General features: G+C 52.0%; 1 protein-coding gene across 1 annotated transcript in view; it reads right to left on the bottom strand.

The window, feature by feature from the left end:
- Positions 1 to 10,363: 10,363 nt before the first annotated feature.
- The window catches only part of LOC147120831 (zinc finger protein 395-like), a 45,537-nt gene continuing 35,199 nt past the window's right edge, over positions 10,364 to 20,701 (bottom strand). Inside the window, exons 7-9 of the mRNA XM_085979080.1 lie at positions 16,237 to 16,495; positions 14,088 to 14,206; positions 10,364 to 14,001 (exon numbers count right to left, since the gene is read on the bottom strand). Of these exons, the coding sequence (XP_085835206.1) occupies positions 13,875 to 14,001; positions 14,088 to 14,206; positions 16,237 to 16,495 (505 nt within the window). The 3' untranslated portion in view covers positions 10,364 to 13,874. The remainder of the gene's footprint in view (positions 14,002 to 14,087; positions 14,207 to 16,236; positions 16,496 to 20,701) is intronic.

Below are 20,701 nucleotides of genomic sequence, written 5' to 3'. Positions count from 1 at the left end.
CACCGCGCCCCTGAAGGACCAAAGACCAAACCTCAAAACCTGCATTTCGTTAACAGTTGGCTTTATTTTGGATTGGTGAGCATGAATTCTGGCCCCTCATAGCTTGATCTAGTTAGGTATAGGGGGTGGGATAAGGATAAGGGGATTGTTAAGATAGTTTGTTTTCCCACGATGTGCCGTGTGTTTCCCATTCCCTGTATAAGCATAGTTATTTTGTATTTGCCTGTAATTTTATACTAGTAATTTCTCGTAGGACTGTGTTAATTTCTATTTTTAATAAAATCTTAGTTTTCTTACATTCAAGCCACCTGTCTACTCGAGTCTTTTCTGTATCGCTGCCTGAACCTAAGTCCAGTGTCTAGAACCCAGGGGCGTGGGAGCGATTCGAACCGCTCACAGTCAGGTGCATAACTGATGGGGCGCACGCGGCAACCACCACCACCCCCTACAATGTTATCCTTTCTCCCTCCCGCAGTCCATGTTCTCTCCCCTCTCCCCTCCCGCAGTCCATGTTCTCTCCCCTCTCCCCTCCCCCAGTCCATGTTCTCTCCCCTCTCTCCCCCCCCGCAGTCCATGTTCTCTCCTCTCTCCCCTCCCGCAGTCCATGTTCTCCTCTCTCCCCTCCCCCAGTCCATGTTCTCCTCTCTCCCCTCCCCAGTCCATGTTCTCTCCCCTCTCCCCTCCCCCAGTCCATGTTCTCTCCCCCTCCCGCAGTCCATGTTCTCTCCCCTCTCCCCTCCCGCAGTCCATGTTCTCCTCTCTCCCCTCCCCCAGTCCATGTTCTCCTCTCCCTCCCCCAGTCCATGTTCTCTCCCCCTCCCCCAGTCCATGTTCTCCTCTCCCTCCCCCAGTCCATGTTCTCTCCCCTCTCTCCCCCTCCCGCAGTCCATGTTCTCTCCTCTCTCCCCTCCCCCAGTCCATGTTCTCCTCTCTCCCCTCCCCCAGTCCATGTTCTCCTCTCCCTCCCCCAGTCCATGTTCTCCTCTCCCTCCCCCAGTCCATGTTCTCCTCTCCCTCCCCCAGTCCATGTTCTCCTCTCCCTCCCCCAGTCCATGTTCTCTCCCCTCTCTCCCCTCCCCCAGTCCATGTTCTCCTCTCCCTCCCCCAGTCCATGTTCTCCTCTCCCTCCCCCAGTCCATGTTCTCTCCCCTCCCCCAGTCCATGTTCTCTCCCCCTCCCCCAGTCCATGTTCTCTCCCCTCTCTCCCCCTCCCCCAGTCCATGTTCTCTCCTCTCTCCCCTCCCCCAGTCCATGTTCTCCTCTCCCTCCCCCAGTCCATGTTCTCCTCTCTCCCCTCCCCCAGTCCATGTTCTCCTCTCCCTCCCCCAGTCCATGTTCTCCTCTCTCCCCTCCCCCAGTCCATGTTCTCCTCTCCCTCCCCCAGTCCATGTTCTCCTCTCCCTCCCCCAGTCCATGTTCTCCTCTCTCCCCTCCCCCAGTCCATGTTCTCCTCTCCCTCCCCCAGTCCATGTTCTCCTCTCTCCCCTCCCCCAGTCCATGTTCTCCTCTCCCTCCCCCAGTCCATGTTCTCCTCTCCCTCCCCCAGTCCATGTTCTCCTCTCCCTCCCCCAGTCCATGTTCTCCTCTCCCTCCCCCAGTCCATGTTCTCCTCTCTCCCCTCCCCCAGTCCATGTTCTCCTCTCCCTCCCCCAGTCCATGTTCTCCTCTCCCTCCCCCAGTCCATGTTCTCCTCTCTCCCCTCCCCCAGTCCATGTTCTCCTCTCCCTCCCCCAGTCCATGTTCTCCTCTCCCTCCCCCAGTCCATGTTCTCTCCCCTCTCCCCTTTGTAAGGGTTTGGGGCTTCTTTAAACTGGTTTAAAGTAATTTTCCTGGTCTTGCAGCCTTTGCCTGCACTCAGACCAATTCCAATAAAACCAATTTACAAACAGTGGTTCCGAATCGCTACCCCTCCTTTAGTTCTGAGTGGAGGAACTTATAATTAATGATATTAAAATGGAACAAGTGGTTTGGATGAGAGAAAAAAATCAAGTTTTATTACCTAAAATAAACTACAATCAAAAGAATAAATTATACCACACGAACACAGTAATTACAGTAAAACTATACAACGGGGTTGCAGACGGCGAAAACGAGGGATACAATGGCTACAATGTTATTTAAACAATCTTAGCAATTCCCTTAAATCTCCTTAACTAGGTTGCTTTGTTGAGGAGTCAGAAACTCTGCTCACCTGAGGTCCAGTGAAGTGAGAGAGAGAGAGAGAGAGACTCACCTATGGTCCCAGGAAGTAAAAAGAGAGATAACTCCTGAGCAGCTATCTTGTATATGGTGAGCCCCCCCTCCCCCCTGCTGTTCTGCCCTGCAAGGGCTGTGTGCAAAATTCCCCACCCAAAGGGTCCAATACACAAGAGAAAGCTGTGATTGGCTAACTCAAAGTGGTTAGACTGGGTTAATGTGTCTTCCGGAGCTCCCTGGGCTGAAACAAAAGGGAGATACAACTGCTCTATTGTCTAGAATGTGAGGTGATTTAGACCCATTCAAGTGTTAAACAGTACCCATTCGAGGTACAAAAGTCTCTTCTGCAGTTTAGATGTATCCACTCGATATACAAACAAATGCTAATAGCATTCAATTGCTTTGTAAACAAAGCATTGTCCTTTGTCTTCGGCCATGTGGTGACAGCCATTTTTATCCCTGGAAATTTAAAAGCACAACGCCCAGGGATGCTTTAATCAAAAAAATTGATCTTCAGAACTGTAAATTATTGCGAATTCTTACACCTCCCCCAGTCCATGTTCTCTCCCCTCTCCCCCTCCCACAGTCCATGTTCTCCTCTCTCCCCTCCCCCAGTCCATGTTCTCTCCCCTCTCTCCCCCTCCCGCAGTCCATGTTCTCCTCGCTTCCCCTCCCCCAGTCCATGTTCTCTCCCCTCCCCAGTCCATGTTCTCTCCCCTCTCTCCCCCTCCCGCAGTCCATGTTCTCCTCGCTACCCCTCCCCCAGTCCATGTTCTCTCCCCCTCCCCCAGTCCATGTTCTCCTCTCTCCCCTCCCCCAGTCCATGTTCTCTCCCCTCTCCCCTCCCGCAGTCCATGTTCTCCTCTCTCCCCCTCCCCCAGTCCATGTTCTCTCCCCTCTCCCCTCCCCCAGTCTATGTTCTCTCCCCCTCCCGCAGTCCATGTTCTCCTCTCTCCCCTCCCCCAGTCCATGTTCTCCTCTCTCCCCTCCCCCAGTTCATGTTCTCTCCTCTCTCCCCCTCCCGCAGTTCATGTTGATAGTCTCTCTGAACATCTAGTAGTTAGAATTTTGTTCAATGTAATAATAGTAAAGGAAAAGGTGAGGAAGAGGGTACTTGAATTTTTTTATTCATTCACAGGATGTGGACGTTGCTGGCAAGGCCAGCATTTATTGCCCATCCCTAGTTGCCTCGAGAAGGTGGTGGTGAGCTGCCTTCTTGAACCGCTGCAGTCCATGTGGTGAAGGTACTCCCACAGTGCTGTTAGGGAGGGAGTTCCAGGATTTTGACCCAGCGACAATGAAGGATTGACAATATACTTGCAAGTCTCAGGTGGACGTAAAAGATCCCATGGCACTATTTTGAAGAAGAGCAGGGGAGTTCTCACCTGTGTCCTGGCCAATATTTATCCCTCATTCAACATCACTAAAACAGATTATCTGGTCATTATCACATTGCTGTTTGTGGGAGCTTGCTGTGCGCAAATTGGCTGCCGCATTTCCTACAATACAACAATGACTACACTTCAAAAAGTACTTCATTGGCTGTAAATCACTTTGGGACATCCAGTGGTCGTGAAAGGGGCTATATAAATGAAAGTCTTTCTTTTAAGTCAGGATGGTGTATGACTTGATGGGGAACTTGGAGGTGGTGGTGTTCCCATGCGCCTGCTGCCCTTGTCCTTCTAGGTGGAAGAGGTCGCGGGTTTGGGAGGTGCTCCCGAAGAAGCCTTGGCGAGTTGCTGCAGTGCATCTTGTAGATGGTACACACTGCAGCCACGGTACACCAGTGGTGGAGGGAGTGAATGTTTAAGGTGGTGGATGGGGTGCCAATCAAGCGGGTTGCTTTGTTCTGGATGGTGTCGAGCTTCTTGAGTGTTGTTGGAGCTGCAACTCATCCAGGCAAGTGGAGAGTATTCCATCACACTCCTTACTTGTGCCTTGTAGGTGGTGGAAAGGCTTTGGGGAGTCGGGAGGTGAGACACTCACCGCAGAATACCCAGCCTCTGACCTGCTCTTGTTGCCACAGTATTTATGTGGCTGGTCCAGTTAATTTTCTGGTTAATGGTGACCCCCCAGGATGTTGATGGTGGGGGATTTGGTGATGGTAATACCGTTGAATGTCAAGGGGAGGTGGTTAGACTCTCGCTTGTTGGAGATAGTCAGTGCCTGGCACTTCTGTGGCGTGAATGTTACCTGCCACAGGTCCAGGCCTTTTTGCATGCAGGCATGGACTGCTTCATTATCTGAGGAGTGAATGTTTAAGGTGGTGGATGGGGTGCCAATCAAGCGGGCTGCTTTGTCCTGGATGGTGTCGAGCTTCTTCGAGTATTACAGCTGCACTCATCCACCCATGGAGGGAGATCTATGGATATATTCTAAAAGAAAAGTGGTTCAAACATGAATCTGCAGGATTAACTTGAGTTATGAGGAGGTGCTCCAGGCTACATAGTGGATTGAAAAGATGCAGAGTGATGGAACACGCGTGGCTCGCTCTTGCCTAACACTGTGTAATTCACAGGGTCAGAAAATACAGATTTACAGGACGAATAGTCCTGAGAACGCACATTCAAATCCCAGGGCAGTTTCAGAATTTGAATTCAATTAAAAAAAGCTGGAAATAAAAATCTGGTATCATTTGTATCAAAACCGCTGCAGTGGTTAAAGGCGGCCCACCAGCTCCTCTCAGGTAACGAGGGGTGGGCAATAAATTCCAGCGACACCACATCCCCAGAATGAATATAAACCTCATTCACCTTCTCCTCCACACCAGGTGCCAGTGACCTGCTGATAGGATTGTCGCGTCGCTATGGGAATTGTCATCGATGGAAATTATTAAATTGTACAATCACATTTTTATCTTTCATTTTTTTTAATTTCAAATTATAAAGTTTTATGAAATATACAAAATCAAACTGTCAGACATCCCGTGATGAATTCTTTGATACGACCGAAGCCAAAGGTTTAAAACAGCAATACAGTAGCAAAATACTGCGGATGCTGGAAATCTGAAATAACCACAGAGAAAGCTGGAAACACTCAGCAGGTCAGGGCAACATCCGTGGAAAGAGAAACAGTGTTTCCAGCCTTTTAGAAACATAGAAACATAGAAAATAGGAGCAGGAGTAGGCCATTCGGCCATTCGGCCCTTCGAGCCTGCTCCGCCATTCAACGAGATCATGGCTGATCATCCAAACCCTAGCACCCGGTCCCTACACCGACAGCCATCCCACCCAAGCCCTATCCCCGTAACCCCGTAACCCCACGCATTTAATCCCCCCTAACACTAAGGGCCAATTTTTTTTTATCATGGCCAATCAACCTAACCCGCACATCTTTGGACTGTGGGAGGAAACCGGAGCACCCGGAGGAAACTCACGCAAACACGGGGAGAATGTGCAAACTCCACACAGTCACCCGAGGCCGGATTTGAACCCGGGTCCCTGGCGCTGTGAGGCAACAGTGCTAACCACTATGCCACCATGCTGTGGTTATTTGAGTTAAAACAGCAACCCATTCCAATGCAGCGTGCTGGCCTCCGAGGCAGCCCCGAACCACAGTGACCACGCCAGACTGCCGGTCCGTGTGCCGGACACACCCATACTGCGTGGGTCCGACCCAACACCGTCACAGACTCTGCCTCGTGTAGGATTGGCAGCAGTGTAGAAAGTGGATGTTACAGAGCCACCAAGCACCTGAAAGCCTGTTGCCCCAGACACAAAAAGACTTGCATTTCTATAGCGCCTTTTGTAGTGTCCGTGTGTTGATAAAGACACTGAAGACAGGAGTCGGTTCATAGGTGTTTACTAAGCAAAGTCTGGGGTGGGGTTCTAACGGATATACACAATATACAGGCTTATATAGCCCGAGTGGCAATTACCGGCATTACAGCACACCTGGGGCTCTTAAAGGCACATACACTACAATTCCTCCCCTTTTAGCTAACCAGTACATCATATTTTAAGTAATTATTAATTACATGTTATAAGAAAAATAATATACACATTGCTGTAGTTAATTAATTATAAGTCAATCTCTCAGGAGGCTTCCTGACTCGGTCCGGATAACGCCTCGGGGGTGTAGTAGTTTCTGGTGGTGTAGTAAGTTCTTCTGGCAAGGCTGACTCGGCTTGAATGCCAGTGTCGGGTTCATCGGGTTCCAGTATCACCGGATCGGAGGTAGATATGGGTATCTCTACTTCATCGTTAGACGTATAGAGTTGTGGTGTAGGTTGTCCCTTTTCGGATGACTTTATGATTTGGTCAGCATGGCGCCTTATTATGCTTTCTCCGATGTCCACGGTATACATCAGTGGTCCTAGTCGTGTGCAGATAGTTCCAGGCTGCCATTTTTTGGTACGGTAGTCCCGGGCCAAAACTTGTTGACCTATCTGGAAGGTTCTAGTTGGCCTTTCATTCATGCCTTGAAACTGCCGGTTCTCCACGTCCCTTCTGATGTTGGGCTTGACCAAATCCAGCCGGCATCTTAGGTTTGTATTGAAGAACATCATGGTGGGAGTTTGGTTGGTAACCATATGTGTTGCATTCCTGTATGCGAATAAGAAGTTATCCACCTTGCGCTGAAGTTTTATGTCTTCATCACCCATGGACTTTATGGCCTTCTTGAAGGTCTGGACAAACCTTTCAGTCAATCCATTGGTGGCGGGATGGTATGGGGTGGACGTGTAGTGCTTAACCCCATTGTTTTTTAAGAACTTTCTGAATTCTTCGGACACAAATTGCGGTCCATTATCAGAACATATCTGTTCCAGCAGCCCATTCCTGGCAAATATGGTCCTTAATACTGTGATGGTTTTTTCCGTGGTGGTGGAGGACATCTTTATTACCTCTGGCCACTTGGAGTGTGCATCAACCGCGATTAAGAACATTGAGTCCATAAATGGACCAGCAAAGTTGATGTGCACCCTTTGCCAGGGAGATGAGGGCCACTCCCATGGATTTAGAGGGGCTTGTGGTGGAGCGTTTTGGACCTTCTGGCATCCTAGGCAGCTCTTGGTCATTTCTTCGATGTCTCCATCGATACCTGGCCACCATACAAACGCCCTAGCTAGGTTCTTCATTTTCACTCCACCCAGATGCCCCTCGTGAAGCTCCTTTAGCACTTTATCCTAGAGTTTGGGTGGAATTACCACTCTGGATCCACACATCAAGGTTCCTCGGCACACTGACAGCTGTTCTCTTCTTTGCGAGAATGCTGGCAACAGTGGTTCGCCATGTGCTGGCCATCCCTTCACTGTTAAATCGTAGACCCGTGAGAGAGTAGGGTCATTTCTCGTCTCCCTTTCAATGGCAGAATTTGTTACTGGTAGACATTCCACTATGGTAGAGTGGAACATCTCTACTGGGTCTACTGTAGGTGCCTCTTCTACCATTGGCAACGGTAGGCACGATAAACCGTCAGCATTCCCATGCTGTTTTGATCCTTTGTATTCTATGTTGTATTGGTGTGCCCCTAGAAAAAGGGACCACCTCTGTAGCCTTTGCGCTGTCATAATGGGAACACCCTTCTTAGGGTTGAATATGGAGATGAGGGGTTGATGGTCAGTCAACAAGGTAAATTTTTGTCCGTGTAGGCAATGGTTGAATTTCTTCACTCCCCATACCAGGCTGAGTGCTTCCCTGTCGATTTGGGCATAGTTACACTCAGCTGAGTTTAATGAGCATGACGCAAAAGCTATCGGCCATTCTGAGCCATCAGGGAATTTATGGGATAATACTGCTCCTATGCCGTAAGGGGATGCATCACACGCCAGTCTGATTGGCAGTGATGGGTTGTAATGAGCCAAAACTTCTTCGGATGTGATTAAGTCTTTACATTTATGGAAGGCAAGTTTACAGTCTTCGTTCCATTTCCAAATCACTCCTGTTTGTAAAAGTTCATTAAGAGGGTGTAGAAGAGTTGATAAGTTCGGTAAAAATTTATGATAGTAATTTATTAATCCCAGGAACGACCTTAATTGTGAAACATTTTCAGGTGCTGGGGCTTTTATGACGGCTTCAATTTTTTCAGGTGACTTATGCAACCCTTCCTTATTAATTATGTGGCCACAATATGATATCTGATTTTGGAAAAATTCGCACTTGGGGCGATTTGCTCGTAGGCCCCGTTCTTTCAGCCTAGTGAGCACCTGTTCCAAATTGGCAAGGTGCTCGTTGTCGTTTTCTCCTGTTACAAGGATGTCGTCTAGGTAGCATTGAGTCCCCGGAATCCCTTGCAGGGCTTGCTCCATAGCTCTTTGCCAGATAGCTGGAGCTGATGCTACTCCAAAAACCAGTCGATTGTACTGGTCCAGGCCTTTGTGTGTGTTTATCGTGAGATACTTTTTAGAGGAATCCTCAACCTCCATCTGTAGATATGCCTGTGCCAAGTCAATTTTGGTGAAACGTTTCCCTCCGGATAGTGAGGCGAAAATATCTTCTATCCTCGGAAGAGGATATTGTACTGTGTGAAGGACCGGGTTTACAGTCACCTTGAAGTCCCCACAGATGCAAATTTTTCTCTGTTCTTCAGATTTATCATTATTCAATGCTTTTTTCATGACTGGAACGATGGGTGTTGCCCACTCGCTCCAATCTATTTTGGATAATACGTCTGCTTTTTCCAAATTCTCCAGCTCTGCCTCGACTGCTGGACGTATTGCGTATGGCACCGGTCTTGCCTTAAAAAATTTGGGAATTGCTGCATCTTTCACTTTTATTGAGGCAGTGATGCCTTTCAAGGTTCCTAGTTTCTCCTGAAAGACTTCTTTGGCGTTGGCCAAGATGTCTTTTAATCGTTCAGGTATGATGTCATCATTGTTTTTTTTCTTACTGGTCACCGTCAGTGCCTGAATGGAGTGCCAGTCTAAACGTATCTTTCTGATCCATTCACGTCCCAACAACGGTGGACCACCATCTTGTAGAATGTATAAATACAACTTTTGTATTTCTTTGCCGTTGTATACAACAGGCACCCTTATTTTTCCTTTGGGGTATACTTTCTGCCCCGTATATGTTTTTAAGATAATTGATGTGTCTTTTAGAGGTATATGCGAAAATAGCCTCTCGTAATCCCGTCGATTTATTGCGGTTAGAGCTGATCCTGTATCTAGCTTCATTTTAACTGGGGACCCTGCTATCGTGAGGGTAACCCAAATGGTTTGGTAATCATCTTTGGCAAGTACATTATGTAATTTGAGACAGCTTAGTCTCTTGTTTTCGGAGCCGCTATTGCTCTTCTGGTCTTCGGAGCTACTGTCGGTCATCATTTGTACCTTCCTGTACTTTTCTTTATTGATTTTTTTTTGTCTGTGGATTTATTTTGTCCAGATCGGCATACCCGTGCGATGTGTCCAATCTTTCCGCATTGCCTGCATGCTTTGTCCTTGAACCAGCAGTCCCTTTGGTTATGGGTGGATCTGCCGCAGCGATAACATCTTTCAAAACCCTGTGTCATTTCATGGGTGCCAAAGTCCTGTGTCTTTTGTTGTATCTCTGCAGCTCCTCTTGCTGCTGCTTCGTATGATACAGCCATACTGAAAGCTTTGTCCAATGTTAAATCTTTTTCAGAAAGCAGCCTTTTTTGTGTTCCTTCACTTAAGAGACCGCAAACGAATTTGTCTCGAAGATAATCTGATAGTCCTGCCCCGAATTGGCAGTATTTTGATAGCTTTCTTAATTCGGTTAGGTAATCAGCGTTACTTTCATTCTTGTGTTGATTTCTCTTGAAGAACTTGAATTGTTCCGCTATCAGCAGCGGTGTTGGGTTTAATTGCTCCTGCAGGGTATCAACAATTTCTTTAAAATTCTTGTCCTTTGGTTTGGCTGGAGTGATTAAATTTCGTAACAGCCCATATGCCTTTGCGCCCATTAGGTTCAGCAGTACTGAAGCTTTTTTTTCATCTTCTATTCCATTTGCAGTGCAATATACCTCTACTCTTTCCACGTATGTGGTCCAATCCTCTATTTCGCTATCAAAAGCATCAATATTGCCAGACTTAGGCATTTCAGAAAAGATATGGCGCTTCCCGCGCTTTTCTTTCTTTTCTGCAGCAAAGATATGGCGCTTCCCACGGTTTCCCGCCGCTGCTGCCGATGACAACGCTGTTTACCGCGGTTTCCGTTTTTAAATTTTTTTAATTTATTTACTGTTGTAGACTCGTTCCCGCCGGACTTTCTCTCCAGGTCTGAACGCTGACCTGCTTGCCGCGCCGGCCGTCTCCCGAGTGCTCCCTCCCAGTCCGTTATTGCTTGCCTCTGATTTCGCTGCCTGTCTCAGCTGTAGAGCCAGCCGCTGGAGCCCCAGCCTGACGCCCAGGAAGGTTTAGCGCAGTACCTGCCACCAGCTTGGCCAGCTGGTGAAACCACCAGCTTGGCCAGCTGGTGAAACCACAGCTTCTCTCAATTTCTTGAGTCTTCTGGACGCCCGAGGAATCGATGTCCTTGAGGTGCTGCCGAATTGCAGGTAAGTCCGTTTCCACTTCGTCGCCACTGTAGTGTCCGTGTGTTGATAAAGACACTGAAGACAGGAGTTGGTTCATAGGTGTTTACTAAGCAAAGTCTAGGGGGAGGTTCTAACGGATATACACAATATACAGGCTTATATAGCCCGAGTGGCAATTACCGGCATTACAGCACACCTGGGGCTCTTAAGGCACATACACTACACCTTTCACGACCACCGGGCCTCCCAAAGCGTTTTACACCATTTGTAATGTAGGAAACTCGGCAGCCAAAATTGCGCACAGCAAGCTCCCACAAACAGCAATGTGATAATGACCAGATAATCTGTTTTTGTTGTGTTGATTGAGGGATAAATATTGGCCAGGACACCGGGGATAACTCCCCTGCTCTTCTTTGAAATAGTGCCGTGGGATCTTTTACGTCTACCTGAGAGAGCAGACCGGCCCTCAGTTTAACACTTCATTCCCACATTGCAACAGTGACTCCACTTCAAAAAAGTACTTCATTGGCTGTAAAGCGCTTTGAGACGTCCGGTGGACGTGCAAGGCGCTATATAAATGCAAGTCTTTCTTTCTCTGAAAGACAAGGCCCGAGGATGGATGTGCCTAACCAACTCCAACTTCTAAATTTCATGTAACTATTTCTATCTGAATATTAGAGGAACGCTGGTGTCCTGAACCTCTTCTGGGCCCTTGCTTCAGACGGACAGTGTTTAAAGGCACTTTCGCTGCTTTCACTACCCATAGGCTCACTGTTACCTGATCAGCGCTGGTCACAGAATTACTGACACACCTCAAATTCTCTCCGCCCATATTTTTTTTAATATAAATATATTAAAACATTTCAATTCACATTCTGCTAATTTTGAGGTTTTCATGAAATTCAGAATGGCGTTTGATTATATTTTCATTTCTTTTACACATTATTCAAGCTTTATCTTTTTAATACAAACCACACACATTGTGTCCTCGGCCTGACACAGACCCCAAACTGCCCCAGCTACTGTCAGCTGCTCAATTTATTCAATTCCCCTCGTCAGAGAGGGAGGGAGGGAGGAAGGAAGGCAAGAGGGAGGCGAGAGGGAGGGAGGCGAGAGGGAGGGAGGGAGGGAGGGAGGTGAGAGGGAGGGAGGGAGGCGGGGAGGGAGGGAGTGAGGGAGGGAGGGAGGGAGGAAGGCGAGAGGGAGGGAGGAAGGTGAGAGGGAGGGAGTAAGGCGGGGAGGGAGGGAGTGAGGGAGGGAGGGAGGGAGGAAGGCGAGAGGGAGGGAGGGAGGAAGGCGAGAGGGAGGGAGGGAAGGGAGGAGAGAGGGAGGGAGGGGAGAGGGAGGGAGGGAAGTGAGGAGAGTCCCTCTCTGCTCCTTCTATTTAACCATTCTGTTTAACACCGTTTGTTGGCACTTGGAGCAGATATCTTGTCCAGACTCCTGTCCTGTGACAGACTGTGGGTATTACACAGGACAGTGAAAGCACGGCCTCGGGCTGTCCTCCACAGTCTGAATCCTGGGACCCATGGAGCAGATGGAAAGCTGCAGTACCTCCATCCCTCTGCTAGAGGGAGCAGCTTGAGCACATGGCAGACAGCAGCGCGAAGCCTCAGTTGTCCCGCCATTCGGCGCAGGGCGCCCATTGAACCCTCCACCCATCCCACCTCAAAAACCATAACCTCAAACTGTGACTGAGCATCGGAGGAGGAAGCGAGGGGTTGGGAGGAGAGTCTCAGGAGTCACAAGGTCAGGGTCCATTGAGAGGGCCGCTGGGTGGGAGCAGGGCGCGTCAGCTGGTCACGGCCACAGCTGGCGATAACCCTGGATGTGAAAGTGTTGCCCAGCTTCAGGTCCTGGACTCAGTGCTCCTGCCCGCTCACACCCTGGGGACAGGGAGACAGCACCCTGGGGAGAGAGAGACAGCACCCTGGGGAAACAAGCACCCTGGGGACTGGGAGACAGCACCCTGGGGAGAGGGAGACAGCACCCTGGGGAAACAAGTACCCTGGGGACTGGGAGACAGCACCCTGGGGAGACAGCACCCTGGGGACAGGGAGACAGCACCCTGGGGACAGAGAGACAGCACCCTGGGGAGTCAAGCACCCTGGGGACTGGGAGACAAGCACCCTGGGGACAGAGAGACAGCACCCTGGGGAGACAAGCACCTTGGGGACTGAGAGACAGCACCCTGGGGAGTGAGAGACAGCACCCTGGGGACTGAGAGACAGCACCCTGGGGAGTGAGAGACAGCACCATGGGGAGTCAAGCACCTTGGGGACTGGGAGACGAGCACCCTGGGGACTGGGAGACAAGCACACAGCCTCCCAGCAGCTTGGGGGGTCACACACTCAGAACATTTTAGAAACACTCCAGGCTTTCCCGCTGAAGCGGCCCCACCAGGAGCAGAAACAGCAGCCAATCCGACAAACACTAACATTGGGTGAGGGTTCGAAGCCGACACTGGCGTCAAACGCGGAGAGAAGGTGAGGAATTTGAAGATTCCACGCCTGCGGATTGCGGGACGGACAGGGGTCGGGACAAGATTGCTTTCCTCTTCCCCAGTTGTAGAAGTGATCTCACCACCTGCGACTGTTCCCAGGTTCCGGCCAAATTGAGACCCTGTTTAGGAATTTTAAGCAGCTTTTAGCTACTGTAAATAATATTTCAACTTCAGTGTCTGCTGACAACTGCCCCCTTCTCTCTCCACTCAAACTCCACTCTGGATAGAAACAGTGGGGCCACCCTGGACCTTTCAAAGCACACGGAGCGGAGACAGACAGTCCAAGGTCAAAGCAAAGCTCCTGGCAATCCAGCCTGAAGGATGATGGTTTGCTGAGATCAGCTTTCGTCTCTTCATCGCCCCACCCCCAAAAAAATACACTTAATAAAAACAAACGGCCGACGATGGCGGAGCCCAAGTTGTAGATCGGAACCAGGACGATGCCAAATCCACAGAAGAACCGAGTCTGTGAGACTGGAAGTGGAGAAAGCCCCCCTGAGCAGCCCCAACATGTCACAGCTTGTTCCCTCTGCCCTGATCAGCGAGAGGCAGAGTGGGGAAACGGCACTCCAAATTACACTGGCCGCCCGTGCCCCAGAACCAAGGGCAGAACCTCCAAAGAGGAGCCAATCCACTCCATCCCCTATCCTGGCGGCTCCCTCTTCTCACAAGGCGCTGCAGAGATGATTTGGAGATTAAAAACAAGGTTCAGCTCTGGGCCCAGCCCCATTCATCCTCAGCAGCTCACTCTGTCAGTCTGAAAGCGCCGACAGGCTTTCTTCCATCTACAGGCGGTGCACCACTGGCTCCGGTTCTCCACACCGTACACTTTGCGGCATTTCTTAGCCTCGCCGCGGACCTTCCTGTCAATCAGGGAAAACAAAGTCTTACTTTTACCGTCACTGAAATGGTCAAATCTCCCAGAACACAAGTCCCGCCCGTCACTCACTTCCCTCCGCTGAGTATCTGAGGTGTCGAAGCGAAGACAATGTGCGGACTGAACAGAGCCACTTGTGGCTGAACGGAGCAATCTCCCAATGTGAAGGAACAGCCGTACACTGGAGAGACCTGGAATAGAAGGAGACTCGGTCACTGCCCAGACACAGACACTCGGTCACTGCCCCAGACCCTCCGTCACTGCCCCAGACCCTCGGTCACTGCCCCAGACCCTCGGTCACTGCCCCAGACCCTCGGTCACTGCCCCAGACCCTCCGTCACTGCCCCAGACCCTCGGTCACTGCCCCAGACCCTCGGTCACTCGACCACTGCTCCGACCCGGACCCCCGGTCACTGTCCAGACCCGGACCCCCGGTCACTGCCCCAGACCCTCCGTCACTGCCCCAGACCCTCGGTCACTGCCCCAGACCCTCGGTCACTGCCCCAGACCCTCCGTCACTGCCCCAGACCCTCCGTCACTGCCCCAGACCCTCCGTCACTGCCCCAGACCCTCCGTCACTGCCCCAGACACTCGGTCACTGCCCCAGACCCTCCGTCACTGCCCCAGACCCTCCGTCACTGCCCCAGACCCTCCGTCACTCGACCACTGCTCCGACCCGGACCCCCGGTCACTGTCCAGACCCGGACCCCCGGTCACTGCCCCGACCCAGACCCCCGGTCACTGCCCCAGACCCCCGGTCACTGCCCCAGACCCAGAACCTCAGTCACTGCCCCGACCCAGACCCCTGGTCACTGCCCCAGACCCCCGGTCACTGCCCCAGACCCCCAGTCACTGCCCCAGACCCTCGGTCACTCGGCCACTGCTCCGACCCGGACCCCCGGTCACTGTCCAGACCCGGACCCCCGGTCACTGCCCCGACCCAGACCCCCGGTCACTGCCCCGACCCAGACCCCCGGTCGCTGCCCCAGACCCAGAACCTCAGTCACTGCCCCGACCCAGACCCCTGGTCACTGCCCCAGACCCCCGGTCACTGCCCCAGACCCTCGTTCACTGCCCCAGACCCCCGGTCACTGCCTCAGACCCTCGGTCACTCGACCACTGCCCCGACCCAGACCCCCGGTCGCTGCCCCAGACCCCCGGTCACTGCCCCAGACCCAGACCCTCGTTCACTGCCCCAGACCCTCCGTCACTGCCCCAGACCCTCCGTCACTGCCCCAGACCCTCGGTCACTGCCCCAGACCCTCGGTCACTCGACCACTGCTCCGACCCGGACCCCCGGTCACTGTCCAGACCCGGACCCCCGGTCACTGCCCCGACCCAGACCCCCGGTCACTGCCCCGACCCAGGCCCCCGGTCACTGCCCCAGACCCAGAACCTCAGTCACTGCCCCGACCCAGACCCCTGGTCACTGCCCCAGACCCCCGGTCACTGCCCCAGACCCAGACCCCCGGTCACTGCCCCGACCCAGACCCCCGGTCGCTGCCCCGACCCAGACCCCCGGTCGCTGCCCCGACCCAGACCCCCGGTCGCTGCCCCAGACCCTCCGTCACTGCCCCAGACCCTCGGTCACTGCCCCAGACCCTCGGTCACTCGACCACTGCTCCGACCCGGACCCCCGGTCACTGCCCCGACCCAGACCCCCGGTCGCTGCCCCGACCCAGACCCCCGGTCGCTGCCCCGACCCAGACCCCCGGTCGCTGCCCCAGGCCCCCGGTCACTGCCCCAGACCCAGACCCTCGTTCACTGCCCCAGACCCAGAACCTCAGTCACTGCCCCGACCCAGACCCCCGGTCGCTGCCCCGACCCAGACCCCCGGTCGCTGCCCCGACCCAGACCCCCGGTCACTGCCCCGACCCAGACCCCCGGTCACTGCCCCAGACCCCCGGTCACTGCCCCAGACCCCCGGTCACTGCCCCAGACCCAGACCCTCGTTCACTGCCCCAGACCCTCGGCCACTGCCCCAGACCCTCGGCCACTGCCCCAGACCCTCGGCCACTGCCCCAGACCCTCGGCCACTGCCCCAGACCCTCGGCCACTGCCCCAGACCCTCGGCCACTGCCCCAGACCCTCGGCCACTGCCCTCTGCTATTGGCCAATATTAAGGTGTACCAGATTTAGAAAGTTGGGCTTGTGTTAGTTACGAGCACCTGTTGGAATCGCTCTGTCTGGTTGATCAGACTGAGCCCTCGGCTGCCCTTACCTGGTAGGTGTGTTCCACACAGACCTGCCCCAGGCAGCTGGGAGCGGACTGACTGAGCATGTCCGGGACCTGGATATCCAACACCTCCTCCTTTGGACCCAGAGTCTGAGGGGCAGCAACGACTCGCTGACACTGGAGAACAGCGAGTGGTGACACACAGCGCCGACTGGCGAGAGTCTCCGAGGCCTGGTCCGCACTCACTCGCATTTCAGTGTAGTAGAAATCTTCCTCTCCGTTACTGTGATCAAGGTCGCTGCGCCTGTCAGAATTAAAAACAGCGAGAACAACACTTGAAACACGGGACCAACGATTCCACAGGAAACCCCATCCCCCACCGACAGTCCGCTTTCTTCCCCAGGGATCGGTTCAGTCACACACCATCCCGACTTGGAAATATATCGGCCAATCCTTCATCGTCGCTGGGTCAAAATCCTGGAACTCCCTCCCTAACAGCACTGTGGGAGTACCTTCACCACACGGACTGCAGCGGTTCAAGAAGGCGGATCACCGCCACCTTCTCAAGGGCGACTAGGGATGGGCAATAAATGCCGGCCTACCAGCGACGCCCACATCCCAGGAACGAAAGTGCAACACGCACGACCTCACAAACTAAACCCAAGGCCAACTTGCAGATCGGCAGGCCTGGAGGTTGGTGTCCTGGCATCAGAGTGATGGAGGGGGCCCGAGCGACACCCCCACCCCACCACACTACCTCAGCCGAGCGGCCAATCCTCACATACAAGCTCAGGCTATTCAACCACAGGGTGCTTCAGCAGCGCTCGCGACCCTGTCCTCGTTCAATGTCACAGAATCTCACAGCACAGTAAGAAGCCCATTCGGCCATTCGTGCCTGTGCCGGCTCTTTGAACGAGCTCTCCAATTAGTCCCACTCCCCCTGCTCTTTCCCCACAGCCCTGCGAAATTTTCCTTTTCAAATACCAATTAGCTTTTGAAAGTTACTATTGAATCTGCTCCCACCGCCCTTTCAGGCAGCGCATTCCAGATCACAACAACTCGCTGCGTAAAAAAATCCTCATTTCCCCTCTGGTTCTTTTGCCAATTATCTTAATTCTGTGTCTTTGGTTACTAACCCTCCTGCCACTGGAAACAGTTTCTCCATATTTATTCTATCAAAACCCCTCATGATTTTGAACACCTCTATTAAATCTCCCCTTAACTTTCTGTGCTCCAAGGAGAACAATCCCAGCTTCTCCAGTCCCTCCACATCACTGAAGTCCCTCATCCCTGACATCAGGTGCACACACTTCCCAACAGAGATCACTGGGCAGAGCTGGCAGCATGGACACCAGTGGACCTCCCTGCTTCACAGCCCAGGGGAGTGACGCTGGAACTGCGTTCCCAACAAGTGCTGTCAGAGATTAACTGACTCGTCACTGACCAAGAATTCAACCCTTAAACGTCATGGTCCCGAAACACATCAGGCACTGCATTAACCAGCTGCACCACTGGGGGGAGCCACACACCACAGCATTTCCTTCAGATTTTTCATTCTACAGTCCATGACATCATAATATATCAACCTCAATTCGATGGGCCAGTGTAGAGGGAGCTTTACTCTGTATCTAACCCGTGCTGTACCTGCCCTGGGAGTGTTTGATGGGACAGTGTAGAGGGAGCTTTACTCTGTATCTAACCCGTGCTGTACCTGCCCTGGGAGTGTTTGATGGGACAGTGTAGAGGGAGCTTTACTCTGTATCTAACCTGTGCTGTACCTGCCCTGGGAGTGTTTGATGGGACAATGTAGAGGGAGCTTTACTCTGTATCTAACCCCGTGCTGTACCTGCCCTGGGAGCATTTGATGGGACAGTGTAGAGGGAGCTTTACTCTGTATCTAACCCGTGCTGTACCTGCCTGTGGTGTATGTAACCTGTACCACCTTAAGAGACTACCTTAAGAGATGGACTACTTTCTCTTGGCTACTGTATATTGTAGTACCGGTGGTGACCACACCGGTATATAAACTCTGTGTAGTAATTTGCTAAGCAGTTCAGCCCGGACCTTCGATTAGTAAAGACCTGTTTAAGTTATTCTTGTTGTCTGTGTCCAGTGATTTAGAATAAGCATATCTGGGACACTCAGACTCAACAGTGGCGACGAGTCCGATCTTACCCTGCGGCAGTTTTGCAGCTTCGTCCTCAGAACGGGCGTCGAGAAGAGGCATCCGCCCTCATCAGCCTGCTGAGCACCACATCGCACGGGAGGCATCGAGAACCCGGGTTGAAATTACTGACCACGAAGTCCTCCATCAGCGACAGGCAGTGATCATCCTTCTACCACGGTGGTGGGTAAGCCGATCTAGCGACACGGGCAGAAAGTCGGCCGCGTTGTCAGTGGAGAAGGGGAGGGAAACCGGAGGAAAAAGGGCGGAGAACTCGACCGCAGCCGGTGTAAAGGGCCGGGCTGCAATCGGGGCCGAGAGGCGCAGTGACAAGGGCAGCGTTAATGCCACGAGAACCGCGGAGAACTCGACCTCAGCCGGTGTAAAGGGCTGGGCTGCAATCGGGGCTGAGAGGTGCAGCAACAAGGGAAGCGTTAATGCCCACGAGAACCGCGGGGGAACAAAAGCAGCGTCGGGGAAATTAAGAACCGCTGGGAGGCGAGAACGGCAACAGCGCGGTAATCGCCATTGTAGCCAGCGGGGGAAGAAGACCAGCGCGGGAAGCCGCCATTGTAGTCGGCGGGGGAAGAAGACAAGCGCGGGAAAAGCCGCCAAGCGCGGGAAGCCGCCATTTTAGTAGGCGGGGGAAGAAGACAAGCGCGGGAAGCCGCCATTTTGGGAAAATAAAATATTTAAAGAAACTCTCAAGGATGCCTAAACACGGTAACATCACTGCTTTTGATAGCGATGTTGAAGATTGGGCCACGTATGTAGAATGCATTGGAGTTTATTGTACAGCAAATGAGGTACCAGATGATAAGAAAGCAATAACCTTATTAAACTCAATGGGTGCGAAGACGTACGGGTTATTGAGGCACCTTGTAACACCAGATAAACCGGCGGATCAGACTTTCGCGAATATTGTTACTATCCTGCAAGAACATTTAAACCCCACGCCGCTGCTGATAGCGGAACGATTTAAATTTTACAGAAGAACGCAGCTGAAAGAGGAAAGCAACGCTGAATTCTTAATTGAACTGCGCAAGCTATCAAAGTACTGTCAGTTTGGTACAGGACTAGCAGACGCTCTGAGAGATAAATTCGTGTGTGGATTACTAAAAGAAGGAACTCAAAAGCGACTGCTATAGGAAAAGGACCTTACGCTTGATAAAGCTGTCACCATTGCAGCATCGCACGAGGCCGCAGCAAGAGGCACCGCGGAAATGCAGCTAAGGTCATCGGAACTCAGCACCAATCGAATGGCATTGGGTGCAGTAAAGTGTTATCGTTGCGGAAGGACAACGCACGATCAGAACCAGTGCTGGTTCAAAAATCAGGAATGCAGAAAATGTGGCAGGCTAGGTCACATAGCTAAAGTATGCCGGTCAGGAAAGAAGACCAGCAACAAAAAGTCACCGCAGGAAAAGTGCAAAAAGGTACACAAGGTGACAGAGAACAGTTCGGATGAACAGAAGACGGATTCAGACTCCAACAGTAAGGAACTGGGTTGTCTAAGAATACATAATGTGGGTAACACAGCAGACCACCAAACTATCTGGGTCACACTTCAGATAGCAGGAGTCCAAGTGAAGATGGAATTGGACACTGGATCGGCATTGACGGTCATGAATAAGCAAGATTACAAAAGGTTATTTCCACACATTCCCCTAAGGGATATGAAGATTGTATTGAAAACATACACGGGGCAAAGAGTATACCCCATCGGAAAGATAAAGGTAAAGGTGGTCCACAAGGGTAAAGAAAGCCGAGGAATGGACTTATATGTGTTACCTGAGGGAGGTCCACCACTACTGGGACGGGAATGGATCAGGGGAATAAATATGGACTGGCATTCCTTAAAAGCACTAACTGTAGATTCCGGTAAAAAGGACGATGTCAAACCTAAACGACTGTCCAGAATATTGGACGATGCTAAAGAGGTGTTCCAGCAGGGACTGGGAACACTGAAAGGAATTACAGCAAACATCAAGGTTGAAGAACATGCAAACCCGAAATTTTTCAAAGCTAGACCGGTACCTTATGCGATACGACCTGCTGTGGAAGCTGAGCTGGAGGGACTAGAACGTTCCAGAGTACTGTCAAAGGTGGACTGGAGTGAATGGGCTACGCCCATTGTTCCCGTCATGAAGCGTTCATCGAGTAACAAGCCGGGGGAACCGGGGAAGGTTCGCATCTGTGGCGATTTCAAGGTCACTGTTAATCCGGTGCTTCACACGGTGCAATATCCGCTTCCACGGATTGAGGATATCTTCGCTTCATTGCCTGGCGGGAAACACTTCACCAAGATAGACCTGGCGCAGGCGTACTTACAGATGGAAGTTGATG

The sequence above is a fragment of the Somniosus microcephalus genome, chromosome 3 (assembly GCF_052327205.1).
Source record: "Somniosus microcephalus isolate GS21.2 chromosome 3, FLI_Smic_1.0, whole genome shotgun sequence".
Classification (NCBI taxonomy): domain Eukaryota; kingdom Metazoa; phylum Chordata; class Chondrichthyes; order Squaliformes; family Somniosidae; genus Somniosus; species Somniosus microcephalus.
Note: the sequence above shows the minus strand (reverse complement) of the source record. Positions and strands in the feature narration are given on the sequence as shown.